The sequence below is a fragment of the Sciurus vulgaris genome (genome assembly GCF_902686455.1).
Source record: "Sciurus vulgaris genome assembly, chromosome: 15".
Taxonomy (NCBI): Eukaryota; Metazoa; Chordata; class Mammalia; order Rodentia; family Sciuridae; genus Sciurus; species Sciurus vulgaris.
This window is the reverse complement of record NC_136476.1, coordinates 52,940,809-52,959,708: the sequence shown is the minus strand read 5'-3', so window position 1 is coordinate 52,959,708 and position 18,900 is coordinate 52,940,809. Positions and strand designations below refer to the sequence as shown.

General features: G+C 48.5%; 2 protein-coding genes across 2 annotated transcripts in view; both read left to right on the top strand.

Annotated features, from left to right (window-relative positions):
* The window catches only part of TLN1 (talin 1), a 32,690-nt gene extending 28,164 nt beyond the window's left edge, over window positions 1–4,526 (top strand). The window contains 14 exon segments of the mRNA XM_079111832.1: window positions 1,403–1,409; window positions 1,412–1,441; window positions 1,444–1,583; window positions 1,703–1,804; window positions 1,806–1,811; window positions 2,275–2,380; window positions 2,571–2,695; window positions 2,785–2,910; window positions 3,535–3,597; window positions 3,704–3,866; window positions 3,869–3,885; window positions 4,032–4,079; window positions 4,081–4,161; window positions 4,250–4,526. Coding sequence (XP_078967958.1) covers window positions 1,403–1,409; window positions 1,412–1,441; window positions 1,444–1,583; window positions 1,703–1,804; window positions 1,806–1,811; window positions 2,275–2,380; window positions 2,571–2,695; window positions 2,785–2,910; window positions 3,535–3,597; window positions 3,704–3,866; window positions 3,869–3,885; window positions 4,032–4,079; window positions 4,081–4,161; window positions 4,250–4,375 — 1,140 coding nt within the window. The 3' untranslated portion in view covers window positions 4,376–4,526.
* Window positions 4,527–11,747: 7,221 nt separating this feature from the next.
* On the top strand, window positions 11,748–18,404 carry TPM2 (tropomyosin 2). Its single transcript, XM_079113398.1, is given in 10 exon segments — window positions 11,748–12,027; window positions 12,455–12,580; window positions 15,350–15,483; window positions 15,578–15,592; window positions 15,594–15,693; window positions 15,782–15,852; window positions 15,993–16,068; window positions 16,574–16,636; window positions 16,811–16,880; window positions 18,077–18,404. Coding segments are annotated over 10 exon segments (852 nt in total). The 5' UTR covers window positions 11,748–11,913; the 3' UTR covers window positions 18,160–18,404.
* Window positions 18,405–18,900: the final 496 nt, after the last annotated feature.

Sequence of the window (18,900 nt, the reverse complement as noted above, 5' to 3'; positions counted from 1 at the left end):
TTCGGGGGTAGACCATGGATTGAACTCTGGGTCACTCAATCACTGAGCCACATCCCCAGCCCTATTTTGTATTTTATTTACAGGTAGGGTCTCACCAGGTTGCTTAGCACCTCGCTGTTGCTGAAGCTGGCTTTGAACTCGTAATCCTCCTGTCTCAGCCTCCTGAATTACTGGGATTACAGGGGTGCGCCAGCATGGCTTTCATTCTCTTTTCATTTCTTCTCTCTAGCTCCATTATCTGCTCTCTTGTTCAGACTTTCATTTGCTCTCCTTCACTTTGCCTTTATACCAGTTTTCTACCTGGCCTCCCTGCTTTCCGCCTCTACCACTTTCCTCTCTCCTCATCTTTCTGATGCTCTGTTTTCACTGCTATTTGGAGATATCCAAATTGAAACTCTTAACTTTCTGCCTTCCAAACCCAGTCCTTTCATAGTCTTCTCCATCCCAGTAAAATGGAAACTTTGAATAACTCATTTTCTAAAGCTAGAAACCTAGCTTTAACATCTCTAACATCTCTCTCTCTCTCTCTCTCTCTCTCTCTCTCTCTCTCTCTCTTTCTCCTTATGTAAGTTCATCAGCAAGCCTTGTTAGTGCTCCCTCCAGATAGATCTCACTTTGTCTTTTCCCCATCTCTCTCACTACTGCCACCTTGTCTAAACCGTCAACATTCCTTAGCTGAATTCATGCAGTAGTCTGTCTGATCTCTACATCTCAGCATTTGTCCCCTCTTATCTATCTTTCTGTAGCAACCCAAATTATCTTTTAAATTTTTTAATTAGGGCTGGTGGTAGAGCTTTTTAAATTAGGATTAGTGGCAGAGTGCTTCCTTAGCATGCTTGAGAATCCTGGGTTCAATCCTGAGCACAAACAAAATAAATAAGATTGTTACTTCACTGCTTAAAGCCCACTACTGGTGGCCTCTGCCAACTTCTATAATGCCATCCCACTCTTTTTGCTTCCTGTGCCCCTATCCCACTGGATTCTCAGTTCTAGGAGCTTGCCAGGCTCTTGCCAGCTGTAGGCTTTTCCACTTGCTTTGCTCTGGCTTTTTTTTTTTATTCTTTCTTTCTTTCTTTTTTTTTTGTTTTTTCCAGTGCTAGGAGTTACACCCAGGGCCTTATACATGCTAAGCATGTGCTTTTCCAATGAGCTACATCCCAAGCCAGAAGCTTCTATTTTCATTCAAACAAACTCTCCCCAATTACTTCAGTCAGAAACATCAATCAGCTGCCTTCAATTCTATTAGCTATGTACAAACCTCCACAAGGACTTACCCTACAATAATACTCAGGGAATGTTTGTTGAACAAACCAGAGATGAGCCAAATCACATGAGTATAGAATACGCCATTGTCTTATGATCTCAGTCACTGTAAAATCTTTCTTCTTGTTCTGCCCAACAGGTTTTCTGTCCCCAGAGCCACTGCCAGCTTCTACCCCAGAAGATTTATCCGAATGACCAAGGGTATTACCATGGCAACAGCCAAAGCTGTGGCTGCTGGCAATTCTTGTCGCCAGGAAGATGTCATTGCCACAGCCAATCTGAGCCGTCGTGCTATTGCAGATATGCTTCGGGCTTGCAAGGTAGGAATACTGGTAGTGAAGTAGTCTTGGGGCAGAATATGAGGGCCCTGAAACTGCAAGGACTTGGGAGGCCTGGAGCTCTTTGGAATCTTGAAGCTAACATATTACTCTGGGGACAGGAAGCAGCTTACCACCCAGAAGTAGCCCCTGATGTACGGCTTCGAGCCCTGCACTATGGCAGGGAATGTGCCAATGGCTACCTGGAATTGCTGGACCATGTTACTACTGGTAAGGAGGACTTGCTTATCATCCCAGCCTCCCCAAATAGAGTCCTCTTCCCAAAAGGCTCAAACCCGGCTCACTCATTTTTTCCCTCAGTTTCCCTCCATACCTACCATGTATTTCCCAAATCCATTCTTGTTTCCAAATCTCCCCTTCTCTTGAGCCCCATCGTTCTCATTTTGTTTCTCCCTCTTACTTCCTCTTCTTCCTCTTTTCTTGTCTCTTCCCACCTTCATCATCTGTCTTTTTATTCATCATTCTCCTTGCTCCTTGTCAGCCGGGAGTGGCAAAGCCCTGCCCCTCACCATGTGTGCAGCATGATGCACGGAGTATACTTGGATAGGCAGCATGGTGTCTGAGGGCTGTGCTGTGGAGTGCTATAGGGATGGGGGGCAGGGGCATGGGCTTCCCTGTTTCATAGGTCAGAGTGGAACCTAAGATCTATACTTTTTGTTCCCTACCCCCTCAGACCCTGCAGAAGCCAAACCCAGAACTGAAGCAGCAATTGACAGGACACTCAAAACGGGTGGCTGGTTCAGTCACTGAGCTCATACAGGCTGCTGAGGCCATGAAGGGTGAGAAGTGACCAGGGGTAGGCGGGAAGGGAAAACCTGGTGCTTCCTGGTGAGATAGCTCTGAGCTAACATCTTCCCATAGTCCCCACAAATGCCAGGGCCTGTGGTACTAACCAAGTTTCCCAGTGTTTCTGACCACCTAGAAACACTGCTCTGCTTTAGCCTACTCCTTTCCCCTTCATCCCATCAGGAACAGAGTGGGTAGACCCTGAGGACCCCACAGTCATTGCTGAAAATGAACTCTTGGGAGCTGCAGCTGCCATTGAGGCTGCAGCCAAAAAGCTAGAACAGCTGAAGCCGCGAGCCAAACCCAAGGTCAGTGCTTCTCCTCACAATAGCAGAAGGTCCCCATCTTTGGTCCCCTTGAATTTGCATCTTTCCTACAACCTGTGTCTCTGTTATAGGAAGCAGATGAGTCCTTGAACTTTGAGGAACAGATATTAGAAGCTGCCAAGTCCATTGCAGCAGCCACCAGTGCACTGGTAAAGGCCGCATCAGCTGCCCAGAGGGAACTGGTCGCCCAAGGAAAGGTAAATACTTAAATATTAATACCCAGAAGCCAGGTGCAGTGGTGCACATCTATAATCCAGGCTACTTGGAAAGATGAGGTGAGAGGATCGTAATTTCAAGACCTGGAAAACTTAAGGAGACCCTGTCTGACAATAAAATATGAAAAGGACTGGGAGGGGCTGGGGTTGTGACTCAGTGGAAGAGCACTTACCTAGCATGTGTGAGGCACTGGGTTTGATCCTCAGCACCACATATAAATAAAAAATAAAGGTCTGGGCTGGGGTGGTGGCTCAGTGGTGGAGTGCTTGCCTGGCATGTGTGAGGCACTGGGTTCGATTCTCAGCACCGCATGTAAATAAATGAATAAAATAAAGGTCCATCAACATCAAAAAAATATTTAAAAATAAAATAAAATGAAGGTCCTTGACAACTAAAAAATATATTTTAAAAAAAGGACTGGGAGGTGTGGCTTAGTAGAAGCCCCCTTGGTTAAATTGCTGGTACCACAAATAATAATAATAATAATAACAACAACAGCAGCAGCAGCAGCAGGGCAACAGTTGTGTTCACACCCACATCCTTACCTGGGAGGCTTGACATAAGGAAAGCACAGGTCTAAATGGGCTCTCCTTCTTCCTTCACAGGTGGGCGCCATTCCAGCCAATGCACTGGATGACGGGCAGTGGTCCCAGGGCCTCATTTCTGCTGTGAGTGTACAGCATGTGCTGGGTCTCAAGTTTGGAGGCTTAAAAGGCTGGAGGAGGGATGAACCAAGGCAGGAGGCCTATTTTCATTTAACTCTCCCTGCTTTAGGCCCGGATGGTGGCAGCAGCCACCAACAATCTGTGCGAGGCAGCCAATGCAGCTGTCCAAGGCCACGCAGCCAGGAGAAAGCTCATCTCCTCCGCCAAGCAGGTAGCAGCCTCCACAGCCCAACTCCTCGTGGCCTGCAAGGTCAAGGCTGACCAGGACTCTGAGGCATGAAGCGGCTTCAGGTGAGGAATCCTGACCATCCCATTGTCCCTTGGGCTATGCTGCATTCAGCTCTCACCCCTGAGACATACATTTCTAGGAGGAAATTAGGGACTGTCAGCTGGGCTCCTACCTGAGATCTAACTCGAGCTGCTTTCTCTGTGCTCAGGCTGCGGGCAACGCAGTGAAGCGAGCTTCAGATAACCTGGTGAAGGCCAGCCCAGAAGGCCGCAGCCTTTGAAGACCAGGAGAATGAGACGGTGGTGGTGAAGGAGAAGATGGTTGGGGGCATTGCCCAGGTGAGCCACTCTGAGGGACACTGCCCCACCCATGCTCTGCCTCAGTGAACATACTGGCTACACTGAGTCTTGGCCTTCTGTCCCTCAGATCATTGCAGCACAGGAAGAGATGCTCCGGAAGGAAAGAGAGCTGGAGGAGGCACGGAAGAAGCTGGCCCAGATCCGGCAGCAGCAGTACAAGTTCCTACCTTCAGAGCTCCGAGATGAGCACTAGGGATGCCGCTTCTATTTATGCAATCCCAGCCCAGAGACTGTGCCTGCCACTACCAAAGCCTCCTGGGCTATCAGGGCCCAACCTTCCGAACCCCTGCTCTCCCCAAAGTGCCTGCCAAATCCCGGGCCTGGCCATGCCCAGTCCCACTGCACATCCCCTGCCCCAACCCCAACTCCAAGTGCCTTCATGCCCTAGGGCCCCTAAGTGCCTGCCCCTTCCCAGAGTATTAACGCTCCAAGAGTATTATTAACGCTGCTGTAACCTCAGTCTGAACCTGCCAGGGCCCCAGCCCGCTCCACCCTGCCAGCAGCTTCCAGCCAGTCCCACAGCCTCATCAGCTCGACTCATCCTTTTTGATACTGTCTGTCCCCAACCCCAGCCACCCTATGGGGCTACAGGGTTGTTAGCCCCAAACAGGTCATGCGCCAATAAGATTCTACCTACAAATCCTGCCTTGTCTTCTTAAGGATATACAACGTTCCTTCCTGGTCATCAGGGAAGAGCAAGGGACTTGAGTTCTCTGTCACCCAGCATTGATCTGGCTAAGTGGAGTGGGAGAGACCAGAGCATCTGCCCGCTCAGACCCTTTCCTCCCTCTTTGCACTCACATCCTAAAGTCATCTAGTTAGGAAGCTGTGCCTGAGGTCACATTCCTGTTGTTTCCATTTCACTGTCCAGTGCCTAAGCTTCACCAAGTGTTGTCCTCTGTCACTGGGATAACAGCTGCCACTGCTCTTTTGTGGCTACCAGGATACTTTGTTCTTCATAACTACTTAAAGAGTATGTGAACAGATCTAGTCCCTGACCAAATTTGAATTTTCAAAACATCTTTGCTAAAAAATAAGCCTATAAAATATGTGTCTGAGCCTAAAAGAACTGTGGTTACAGAATAGGTTAAAGCAGTTAGCAAACAAAGTCCAACCTGAGGCTGTCTAGGGTGGTACTACTATTAAGAAGGATGGAATGACTCCAGTGTAGGATCATGACTAAAAGAAAGGGCAGAGGTTGGCCCAGGTGAGAGACTTTCTAGTGGGAGGGGCAGGAGCACCCCTAGTGGCCAGCTAGGTGCTGGTTACCCTGCTCCTGCCTGCCTAATCTGAAGGTTCCATGAGAAGACAGGTCAAGGAGGGTGAGTGATGTGTGCTTCCACTTCCTTGTTACATACATTCACACCCCTGGCCCACACTTCGTGGACCCTCTGGCAGTCCTCTTAGTTAGCTACTGTTGTCGTGCATGATTTTTTAGCCAATCCCACTGCCTGGCATATTATTTCCACAATATTTCTCCCTCAAAGTAGAACACAAACACTGCCCATCTGTTATGATAGGCACCTAACACCTCAGCTCCCCCATATTAGAATAATTTAAAGCGGATGCAAATACTTTGTCCTCCCAGGGCAGTCCAACTTCCTACAACACTCCTGTCAACTTTGATTCATTCATTCAATATTTACTAAGCCATGCCCGTGCTAAGCACTGGAAAACTGAGATGCATTATCACTTCTCTGACGCACAGACTGGCAATTCCAGTACATACTGCTGTGGTCCCAGAACTCCAGATTCAATGTCATAGCATCGTGAGTTGAGGACCTTGGAGATCAAATCCCTTCTACAACCTCCCTGGCAAGTTGACAATCCAAAATTCTGAACTGCAGCTATGAACCCAGGGCAACTGCTTACTCCTGCTGCTACTTCCCTGTCACGTCCTCAGGAACTGTGACCAGTCACGTTCCTCTGACTGGTGATTGCTTGGCAGCCTTCTGGGGAGAGGCTCTAATATCCATTAGACCATCATGTCTTCAAATGTGGCCCTCAGACCACTGGGGATCCCTAAGACCCTTTTAGGGTCCAGAAGTCAAAATTATATTCATAATAATAATATATTAATTATTCATAATAATAATATATTAATTTTCTTTTCACAGTGTCAACATTTGCACTGACCAGTGTAAAAAACATTGATGGATAAAACTGTCTTAGCACAAATCAAGGCAGCAGCCCAAAACTGTACTAATATAGTTCTATTTTTCACCACCATGCATTAGCAATTTCAGAAATAGACTGGGCGCAGGTGGCACATACCTCTAATCCCAGGCTGAGGTAGGAGGATCTTGAGTTCAGAGACAGCCTCAGCAATTTAGTGAGGCCCTGTTGCCTAAATAAAATATAAAAAGGTCTGGAGATGTGTCTCAGTGTTTGCACACCTGGGTTTAATCCCTGGTGAAAAGAAAGGAAAGGAGAAGGAGAGGAGAGGAGAGGATGAGGGGAGGGGAGGGGAGGGGGGAGGAGAGGAAGGAAGGAAGGAAGGAAGGGAGGAGGACGAAAGAAAGAAAGCCAGCTTCACTTAAGAATATCCTTGATTCCTTGATGAAGCCAGGTGTGGTGGTTCATGCCTGTAAATTCCAATAACTTGGAGGCTGAGGGCAGGAGGATTCAAGGCTAGATTTGGCAACTTAGTGAGACCCTGTCTCAAAATTAAAAATAAAGGACTGGGGATATATATAGTTCAGTGGTAAAGTGACCCTGGGTTTAATTCTTAGTACCAAGAATAATAAATAACAATAATATAAATACACACACACATATGCATACATACATACTTGGTGAAATAATAGAAATTACTGATTTGGCCTGGTGCAGTGGTGGTACACACCTGTGATTCCAGTTACTCAGGAAGTTGAGGCAGGAGAATCCCAAGTTTGAAACGAGCCTTGCAACTTTAGAGACCCTATCTCAAAACAAAAAATAAAAGGGCCGGGATATAGCTCAAAGTTAGTGTGTCCCAGTACAATAAAAATCCTCATTACTATAAAAATAAATAAATAATACACATTTTTAAAGGGCTGGGGATGGAGCTTAGTGGTACAGTGCTTGCCTAGCATGTGCAAGACTCTGGGTTCAACCTCCAGTGTTGAAAAGGAGGTGGGCACTGAAAGGGCACTGATGTGGTTTCAGGGTCCACAGGTCCACATTGCTACTAACCCTTAAAAAATTATCATTTGTCCAAGTTTTGGGGTTGTATCATCAAAGAATACCCATCAAAGAATTATCTGGAAAAGCTCTAAAAGTATGCATTTTTTCCAACTGCGTATTTGAGACTGAATTTGTTCACATCTAGTACTTCAAACAAACCTACATATCACAATAGATTGAATGCTGAAGCAGATTTTGAGACTATAGTTATCCTCAATTAAACCAGATATTAAAGAGATTTACAAAAATTGTATAATTGCCATACTTGAATTTGAGAATTATTTTTCATTTAAAACATTTAATTTAAAACATGGCTAATGTGCAATGGATCCATTTTTATTTTATTATTCATCCATTTTTGGTATTGGGGATTGAAGCCAGAGGCACTTTTACCACTGAGCTACATATATCACAGTCCCTTTCTTCCTTTTTTTTTTTTCTTTTGCAATAAAATGTACATATTTGAAGTATGCAATTTGATCTGTTTTGACATATGTAACCAATACATCAATATAAAAGCATTTCCATTACTTTTTAATTTTGAAATATGCAGACTGTTTCCTGCATGACTTATTACACTAGAAATCAATCACCTTAAGATATATAGGACCCCACCCCTACATGTCAACTATTTCAAAATTAAACGGCATACTTATAAGTATCTCAGAGGTCAAGAAAGAAAGCATAAGAAAAGCAAATCAAAAGTGCTTTGAAATAACTAATAATCTTAAAATATTAGGATCTCTGGAATGAAATAATACTCAGATGAACATTTATGACTTAAAGTACTTGTATCAGAAAGAAGCTAGAATAACAATCAAAATAATGTTCAAGTTATGTACTAGAAAGGAAAAAATAAGAGTAGGAACAGAAATACATGAAAAAGAGAAGAAATAATATAGCTAAAATTTGATAAAAATCAAACAAGTCTAATAAAAAAAGCAAAGAACACAAAAATTATTAATGGAAAGGGAGCTATCAAAAGAACCCTATAGATGCTAAAAATGTATTAAGGTAATATTACAATTGTATGCCAATATATGTGATAGTTAACATAACATGGTCTATGTTAGAGAAGGATCCATGTGCTGAGAAGAAAGTGTATTCAGTCATTGATGAATGAAATATTCTATATATGTCTCAAGTCTAAATTATCATTTGTATCTTTTTACTTCTATAGTTTATTTAGTTTTTGTTTGGAGGATCTATCCAGTGGTGACAGAGGCATATTAAAGTTACCCAGTACTATTGTGTTGTGGTCTATTTGATTCTTGAAATTGAGAAGGTTTGTTTGATGTACGTAGATGCGCCATTGTTTGGAGCATAAATATTTACAATTGTTATATCTGTTGATGTATGATTCCCTTAAGCAGTATGAAATGGCCTTCTTTGCCTTTCTTTTCTTTTTAATTTTTTAATTTTTTTTAATTTTTTCTTTTTAATTATTTAATTTTCTTTTTTGAGACAGGGTCTTGATAAGTTTCTTAGGGTCTCACTAAGTTACCAAGGTTAGTCTCAAATTTGCAATTCTCCTGGCTTCAGTCTCCTGAGTTACTGGGACTATAGGTATGGCCCAATATGTCATCCGGCCTGGCCATCTTTATTATTTTTAATGAATTAATAAATATTTTTTCAATGTTTTCAGTTTCCATTTTAATATGCAAAGTACTGATAGATAAAACCTGCCTCAGCAAAAGCTGTTTGGGGTCTTTGATCATTTTTAAGAGTGTAAGGGATACTAAGATCAAAAGTTTGAGAGCTGTGGTACTAGACCCTAAGTTCCTCTACATCCACATCATACTAGTACAGTAGGTACACACCATATTAGTGTATCTAGAACCTGGTATGTAAAAACTTAAGTGCCACACTAAGCCTGGTGCTATGCTAGGCACTCAGGATTCAAAATTGAAAACAACACTACCTATGTGGAGGGCTCGCAAATGAAGGGGACAAACATAAATAAGTTATAACATGAAATGAGAATCACAGGAGCCTGCACCAAGAACAAGCACCTATTAGGTGGAGGGGGTGAGGAGGGAAGGCTTCCCAGAAAAGGTGACACTTGATATGAGTCTTAAAGGACACCAAGAATCAACAGAGGGGAAGGGCATTTTAGGGAGAGGAAAGAGAATGCACAAAATGTAGAAGCTTTAAAGAAGTTCCTATTTCCAGCTTCTGTACACTGCTCAATATGAATCAGCCTGGAGTACAAGTCTGAGTATTGGTGCCAACGTAGAACGAAAGGAGGTAAGGATAGGGAGATAGGCAGGGCCCTAAACAAAGGACCTTCTATACCATATTAAGAAATGTGGATTTTTTTAAATCTGGTTGGGTGGGGTTAGGGAGGAGCTTTGGAAGATCTGGGATCCTATTGCATTAACTTATTAAAAGTCTTTGATAGTTCTGAGCCTGTGGCACATGCCTGTAATACCAGCAAGTCCTAAGGGTGAGGCAGGAGGATCCCAAGTCCCAGGCCAGCTTCAGCAAATTTAACGAGGCTCTAATCAATTTTGTGAGATCCTGTCTCAAAATAAAAAAGGGTTGGGGGTGTAGCTCAGTGGTAAGGCGTCCCTGGGTTCAATCACCACTACCCAAAAATAAATAAATAAGAAGATCTTTAGAGCAATGTCAAGGGGTAGTTGAATGTTGGGAGGCTCAGATGTGGTTTCCTTTGTTATTTCCACAATCCCACAGTGCTCGGGATACGAAAGGGGGTAGTTGAATCGTTGAGTTTGGGGAACCAGGAACAAGCCCAAAACAGACTGACTCAAGCAGGAGGTAACAGGAGTTGTGCAAAATAAGTCCCAAGGCCACTTTGAGGAGGAAGGAATTTGGAGAAAGTAGAATCCCAGGAGTAAGCGGATGTGAGAAGTGAAGATAGGAACGTGCGCCTGGTAACACCCAGGGTCCAGCAGAGCCTACTAGCTGGATGTCTTTCACAGAGTTTGGGGAACACACGGCGATGGATGGGAGTGAACTTTGGTTGGTCAGGCCAGGTCTGTTCTTGTTCTAAGCAAGCAGCCAAGCAGACCTGAATGCTTTTCAGCGCCCCCACCCCAAGGCCCAGCCCTCTACCCAGAGTTCCCACCGCCACCAAGTGGCCAGCAAAACCTAAGCCTCCAGCTCCACAACCCCTGGGGCGTGCGGCAACGCGCTCCCTCCCAGCTCTCTCCTGGCTCCTTCCTCCCTTCTCCCGTCTCCGTCTCTCCTCCCCATCCCTCTCCTCCGGGGTGTCTTTCCACTTCCTCTCCCACCCCACCCAAAGGAAAACCCCAAACAAACGCCTTGCGCCAAGCGCCCCAGACTTCCCGACCCGAGGACCCAGCTCCAGGAGCGGTTTCTTGAGGCCTGGATGAGACAGGGCATCTCACCCCCCTTGCTCCCTAAATCAGGCAGCTCCGCGATTCTTCCCCTCGCCCCCAGCCTTCCCAGCCCCGCCTGGCCCCGCCTCCCCATAGGGAAACATCCCAAAAAAGGGCAGAAAAGAAATTTCGGCGTAAAGTTGACCATTGGGGAAGACAGCGGAGTCCGCTGGGGGAAGGGGAGAAGGGAGGGCTCGAGGCACAGAGGGGGTGGGGACAGCCGGAGCCCGAGGGGGCGGGGAGGGACTTCTAGCGGATGGGAGTCGGGGCGGGGAAGGCGCCCCGTCCAGCCTGGCCGCAGCGGCGTGGAAAATATGCGGGGCACGTGGGGGGCGGGGCGGGCAGGCGAGGAGCCGGGTCCCCAGCCGCCCGGCGCTTTCAGAGGAGGGGCCCTGGCTCGTGGGGCTGGGTTGGAAGGGGACTCTAGGGAAAGGGAGGTCAGGCCCGCCCCTGGGGACGGCAAGCCGGCCGCATTCCACAGTGCGACCGGGGCCCTGGGTTCTCCTCCTGCCTCAGTTTCACCAAGCCCGCGGTGAGACTCCGCTACCACCACCACGTCCTGCGGTCTGGGACTCGGGGTAAACTGAGGCACGCGAGGCGCGGAGGAGCTCCGCCTCCCTAGAGACATTTAATCCGGGGGGATTTACAGGAAACTTCTAAATTAAGGGCAGCGGCTGCCGCAGCTGAGGGGGGTGGGGGGACACTCAGGTCCTTGCGCCCGGGCAGCTGCCGTGAGCTCACGCCCCGAAATAGCCCCAGGGGCCCCAGCCGCAGCTGCCACTGGGTCGGGCTGTCACTCAGAGGAAACGCGGAGCCCCCAGCCCAAGGGTCCCCTCCCCTCCGCAGTGCCAGGGTTTTTACAGACCCCCGCAGGCTACTTTCTCTTCCGACGGCTGGCTGGGGTGGAGGGAATGGGAACAGAGGCGGGATCCCAAGGGGCGGGCCCGAGGGAGTGCGAGCAGGGGGCGGCTGCGCCCCCCGGCCTGGCCGTGCTTCTGCCCCTACAAGGTTTGGGCCGCGGTGGGGGAGGGTCTTGGCCCCCGGCTCCGCCTGGTCCCTCCCCGCCTTTTAGGCGCCCGCGCAGTTGGGACATCCCAGTCCCTCGCGGTCCTTCTTATTCGGCACCCGTTCGCCGAGCCCTCTCAGCCAGCCCAGTCCGCTCTGTCTTCGCTGCCCGCCGGCCGGCCCACACTACACCGCAACCATGGATGCCATCAAGAAGAAGATGCAGATGCTGAAACTGGACAAGGAGAATGCCATCGACCGCGCCGAGCAGGCTGAAGCCGACAAAAAGCAAGCTGAAGACCGCTGCAAGCAGGTGGGGGGACCCTGCGCCCAGTGCAACCTCTCTTCCCCTCCCCTCCACTAAGAGTCAGGTGGGTCCTTGCCCAACCGTGGGCCTGCTCTCCAAGGCTTTTTCCCACCCGGTAACCTCCAGGGCCTCACAGGACCCTCAGGGGCCTAGCAGGAGCCACACTCCATTTCACCCATCACAGCCTAGGGAGCCCTAGTCCCCCAGTTTCCACTCCTGTCCTTGCATAGCAGTGATGGGTCCTACCCCTTGGGACTTGACATTTATTCTCTACCCTCACCAGCTTCCCCCAACACTCTGGACTGGACTGTCTCTCCTCTGTTATCCCTTTTCCTCCCCAACAGCTTCCAAATATCTTTTAGTAGCCCCCACATACACCCTTCCTTCTTCCTAGGCCCTCACCGGGGCCTAGCTGACTTTCTTTCTCCCCTAGCTGGAGGAGGAGCAGCAGGCCCTCCAGAAGAAGCTGAAGGGGACAGAGGATGAGGTGGAAAAGTATTCTGAATCAGTGAAGGATGCCCAGGAGAAACTGGAGCAGGCTGAGAAGAAGGCCACCGATGTGAGTGTGGACTTGGAGGATTTGGGAGGCATTAATGCACTGGGGTGGGGGTCCCAAGCATGGAGATAAGGAGCAAAGGGGACCTAGATCTTCCCAGCATTAGCATAGAAATGGTTTCCTCTCTGTAACCCCAGCTAGGGCAGGCTTACACACATAATACAAGACAGTGGGTAAATCAAAACCACCTACCACTTCCCTCCAGGACTTAGTCTTGTAATTCCATTTGGGTTCCAGCTTTTGGAAAGTACAGTGATCCAGTAGTGAGTCATCGTGGGGGTGCGGGGGGTGAGAATTTACTGTCTACCTCAATTAATATTCCTCCTGAAAATGTCGAGGAGACTGCAGCTATATTTGGGGGGTGGGGTGTAAGTGTGAGGTGCTAGTGGGTAGGAAGAGGGAGAGGGATCCAAAGATGGGGCCCTGGCTTGAGTTACACCCCTAAGGGACCATTAGAAATTCCCTGGCCTTGACCTCTGGCTCCAGCAGCTCTGCTGTGCCCTGGGGCTCCAGCTCAGGTTCTAACAGGCTCCTCATTTACCCTCATTAAGCTGTCAGCCTCCAGATCATGCCAGGCTAATGGGCAGAAGGACAGGGCCACAAATACCAAAGCAGCCACCTTGGCACGTCTTGCTTACCCTGAGATTTCTCTGCCCACCCTCCAACCTCAACCAGACTTATCTACTTCTTAGCATTCCCAATCCCACCTTATGGTAGAAGAATAGCATACGACTTTAAATGTGGTTCTCACAAATCTGTGTATCAATTTCCTCATCTGCCTTCTGCCAAGAATTGTTTTAAATTGAAGATAAGCCTGTAGTTAGGGTGTGGGGATGGTTAGCATAAAGTATGGTCTGAACATCAGAGATGACATTCCTGTTTCTTTGACCATTCTCCATGCTCCCCAACCCCCATGGTTGGGCTTCTCTGACCTCCAGCCTCCAGTTTTGATTTTTCACCAGCCCTGGCACATGGGAGGGAACTGACCTGCAGCTGCTAGCAAAGATGACCCTGGGCATCTGACACTCTATAATAACCAAGGCCCAGTGCAGCTGGAGGCCGGACTGGAAACCCAAGGAGCTAGGTGGGGGCTGGAAGAGGTAGGGGTGGAGGGGGTGGGGACAGGGACAAAGTGGAAGCAGGGCAGCAGTGCCAAAAGTAGGTAGGAAACACTGACCAAATTTATTGTGTGACCTTGAACACAATAATTAACTTATGTAGTGCCTCGGTTTCTCCCTTCTCTTTTCCCATTTGTTTAGTGGAGAGACTAGTGCCTGTTCTTTGGTTAGAGAACAGTCAGCATCCATAGCTCTGAGGAGCTTGAGCAGCAGGAAATGGCAAATGTCAGTCCTGTGATGAGGACCCCAGTACTTCCCAAACTTGGCAGTCATTTGTCATCCCACCACTATGAAGAGAGTTTTCCTTATACAGGGTCTCATCTCTCTAGAGTAACCCCCAATATCCCCCAGAGTCATTCTTCCCAATACCAGTGATGTCCCCAGAATCTTTCCACACTGAGTCATCAGGCCCTGAGCCTACGATGGGCTCTTGTCACTCTAGGTGGCCAAGCTCCAGGTGCCTTCAGCACCTGGAGGATAAGCTATAATCCACTTTCTATATATGGTACTGTGTTTCTCTTGTCCTGCAGTGCCACCAGGTCCTGCCTTCTACACCCTCTGCTCCCAGTGCTGCCATTCGACTCCTCCCCTCCACCCACTCTTTCCCTTAGACTGGTCCTTCATTCTTTCCAGTCTTAAAACTCTATGGGGTACCTGTGACTTTGAGGGAGAGACACTTTTATGGAGTGTGCTCTGTGCAGACAATGTACTCAAGTTTTTTCTGTACATTGTTTCATTATTTCTCAAACTTGGCTTATCATCAGAATTTGTTGGGAGCATTAAAAAAATAATTAAAAAAAAAGATTCCCAGCCTCTACTCTGGACATCTCGATTAAGCTAGTTTTGTGAGCCTCCCAGATGAAGGAGGAACTGATTGTTACACCAATTTATGAAGGAAGAAACTGAGGCTTAGAGAAGCTAAATAAGTTGCCCAAGGTCACACAAGTATTTAGTGGCCTCCGTGGCTCAGAGACAGCAGCCTGACTCATAGCCAGTGCTCTTAATACCAAATCACACTGCTGTTCTTTTTCCTTTATGGGAGCCTTTGCTCTGTCTTCTTCTTCTCAGGATATCCTCAGTTTTTGTTTTTATAGACCTTCCACAAATCTCAAAGGTTTTGTTTCTATATTGTAAGACCAGGGGACTTGGCAGGAGGTTCCTGGCTATAGCCATGGATGTGGCCTACCTTGCCTCTTAGGTCCCTTGTTGGTAGTCCACCTGGCAGCTGGTGACATCATTGAGTTCAAGTCTGTGATTGGCTGTTTTTAGCAATGGTGAAATCTGGTTGGCCTATTCTTCCCCCTTACTTTCCTGTACCCACCCACCCGCCCTGTGCTCTGCTGTGGAGGAATCAGGGCTGCCTCAGACCAGTCTCAGCACTTAAAGTGCTTTCGAGAAGAACAGGGACCAGCCATCAGAGTCTCACCATGTACAGTGCCAGAAGAGGGCCCCACAGCAGGGGAGTGTAGCTTGTCAATGTTTTTTGCTGGAGCACAGTATTTGAACAGAAGATAGTTGGTTAGTGGAAAAAACAGGTTGAAAGTCTAGAAGCCAGGAAGCCTAGGTTCTTTCTAAGAGGAGTCTTACCATCCTCTGGAGGCTGACTCTCATCCAAGCAGACAAAGCTTTTTGACCTCTGACCTCTGGCCCACAGGCTGAGGCAGATGTGGCCTCCCTGAACCGCCGTATCCAGCTGGTAGAAGAGGAGCTGGACCGGGCACAGGAGCGCCTGGCTACAGCCCTGCAAAAGCTGGAGGAGGCTGAGAAGGCCGCTGATGAGAGCGAGAGGTGGACAGGGGTCCTTGGGGAGGTTCAGGGACAGGGGAGGGAGCCTGTTTCTGCTGGTGCTGATCTCACACTTGCCTCTCTCCCTGACTCTCAGAGGAATGAAGGTATTGAAACCGGGCCATGAAGGATGAGGAGAAGATGGAGCTGCAGGAGATGCAGCTGAAGGAGGCCAAGCATATTGCTGAGGACTCAGACCGCAAATATGAGGAGGTGACAGCCCCACCCCAATTCCTTCCCATTCCCACGCCTCACACCCCAGGTCAGTAACCACTAATCTGCTCTCTCCCGCTTCTCTCAGGTGGCCAGGAAGCTGGTGATCCTGGAAGGAGAGCTGGAACGCTCAGAAGAGAGAGCTGAGGTGGCCGAGAGGTAAGGATACCCGGGGTGACCAGGGGAATGGGGCCTGAGCCAGTAGCTATGGGACACCCTGCACAGGTGGGCAGGCAGTTTCCCAGGCCTGGGGCCATAGGGACAGGGCCTGTCCTCTGACCCCTGCCTGCTGCCCCCAGCCGAGCCAGGCAGCTGGAGGAGGAACTTCGAACTATGGACCAAGCCCTCAAGTCCCTGATGGCCTCAGAGGAGGAGGTAGTGACCTCTCTGGACCTTTCTGGGCAATGCCACCTTCTCACGGCTCACCTTCCCCTTCCCATCTCAACATTTCAGGCTGCTCTCTCTCACCTGCCAAGGGTTGGGAAGGGCCTGGGCTTCCAGACTCTGCCTGCTGTCACTCTCACCACTCGCCTCTTCTTTTCTCTCCTCCGCCCTTCCCCCACTGTGTATCCCCACTGTCTCGCCTCACTGTGCCCTCACACCCTACCCTGCCGCACACCCCTGCAGTAAATGTGGGGACCTAGAGGAAGAGCTGAAAATTGTTACCAACAACTTGAAATCCCTGGAGGCCCAAGCGGACAAGGTAGAGAGGGGGCAGAGGGGCAGAGAAGATTGGGCCTTGCAGTGGGGGAGGTGACAGCCCAGGCAGGGAGGGAGGGATACTCAATGGAGGCAAAGTCAGAGAAACCTGAGGGCCTCAGTGGAGAAATGAAAGACTTGAGAAGGCAATTTACTGATAGCTTGTGTATGTCCCTCAAAGTATTCCACCAAAGAGGACAAATATGAAGAGGAGATCAAACTGCTGGAGGAGAAGCTAAAGGAGGTAAGAGCTCTCTCCTAGCTCCCAGCCTCCCCTCAAGCCATCCTTGTCCCTGCCAGAGGCTGCCTGTGACAGGGAATCTGGAACTAGGGGTGGGAGGGAAAATTGACTTTGGTGCTGAGGCTCCCTGAGAAGACTTAACTTTTGCCATGCCACCCGTCTCACCTTTATTTCCAGGCTGAGACCCGAGCAGAATTTGCTGAAAGGTCTGTGGCAAAGTTGGAGAAAACCATTGATGACCTGGAAGGTAAAAGATACTCCTCCACACCTGTCACTGTAGGCCTGTCCATTATCTCCTCATTGGGTTATAATTCCCGCTCATAAACTAGGGTTGGACTTACCCAAGACTCCACAAATTCTGGAGGGCTATGCCCACAATTCAAGGAGCTGTAGCAAGCCACAGTGCATCCGCTCCCGTACTTCTCAGACTTGAGCATGCAGAAGAATCACAACACAGATTTCTGGGGGCTCAGCATGTAAAATCCTCCATTGAGCCATACATGGTGGCTCACACCTGTAATCCCAGCAGCTCAGGAGGCTGAGGCAGGAAGATCACAAGTTCAAAACCAGCCTTAGCAAGGCTCTAAGCAACTAATTGAGACCCTGCCTCAAAATAAAATATAAAAGGGCTGGAGATGTGGCCCAGTAGTTAAGTGCCCTGAGTTCAGTCAAAACAAAAACAAAAGAACAAATCAAAGTTACCTGCACTCTATTCCAAAGTGATTGATTGCCAACTTAGAGGTGATGAACTTGTATTTCTCGCAAGCTGTTTGGTAATAACAGTGCTGCTGAGTCTGCAGAACATACTTTGCATAATACTGATTTAACAAAGCCATCTCCAAGCACAACATAATAGAACCCTGATCACAGAGGCTTCTTGATTGAATAGAGAGTTATTTAATTTAGTGTTTGAGTTTGTCTGACAACATTAATGGAGACACTACATTTGGTGAAAACAAACATCTAGATATTTGGTTATTTCTATTATCAACAGTGCTGCTGTACCCAAGGTCACCTTTCCTTTTTTATTCTGATAACCCTTTAAGTTTCACAAATTCCCAGTCCCTTGCTTCTCTCCTTCTCAGGCAGGTGCTAATTTTATCTCCAACTTTAGGACTTTAGCCCTCTGATTCAAGCACCCTCCCCTCTCCCACTTCAGCAAGCATGCCTGCCTGTCCACAGCACTGTGCCAAGGGTTCTTGGAGAGAGCAGATGCTCAGGGGAAGAATCAAACTGGGGCACAGAAAAGGGCCAAAGAGAGACAGGGTAGAAAAGGGAAGGAGGGAGCCCCCAACCATACAGCTTGTTCTCTGGTCGCTTTCTCTTACTCTGTCTTCCTTTCTCTGATTCATTTTCTCCCCATCGTCCTCTCCTTCCTTTCTTCTTCCCCTCCATTCCCTTTTCCCACACTCCCATCTGGCCCCTCTCCCCTGGACATCTTAGATGAAGTCTATGCACAGAAGATGAAGTACAAGGCCATCAGCGAGGAGCTGGACAACGCGCTCAATGACATCACCTCCCTCTGAGCCCACATCATTGTGACCACCTCAGCCCCCTTCTCTCCCCTTTCCACTTTCTCTCTGGGGAGGGGCAGACAGGAGGAACAAAAATTGGCATATTGCACAGCCACACTGGGAGCAGCCTAGGGAGCCCCTATTACCCTGCTGCCCACTCTAGCACTGGCTTCATCCTTCTATCTCTGCACAACGCCCTCCACCTGCTGCCCTCCAGCCCTCTCTGCCTGCCTAATAAACTCTGAACTTGGTCTCCATGCTGTTTTCCTGCCCTCCAGAGAGCACTTCTTCACTGCCACAGGCCACTCGTTCACTCCTGAGACCCTGGCTTTTATCGACACACCCAATCTTGTGACCCTCACCTTCTGCACGAATCCTACAAAATGCTGTGACCACACCAAAACCCCTCCGCACAGCACTCTCAATCTGTCTCTGACTCTCGTTATTGCATGTGGGCATGTGTGACCCCATTAAGCACCATGGCCCCCTCTCATGCCTGTCACTGACTTCAGAGCACTTAACTGGGATTCCGGGATCTAACAGAATGACTGGAAAGGAAATGGGGTGGTGAGCTACAGGGGAGGGGCAAGAAGGTCATGAAATACATGGAATGAAGTTCGAAAAAGTATTGGATATCAGCAGCAGGGCCTTTCACTGCAGCTGCAGGTCTGTCTTCCACCTCAATTCTGTCTGTCTGTCTGTCTGGTCTTCCCTTTCCTGGCTCAGCCTTTGACTTTCCTTTGGTTTCCAACC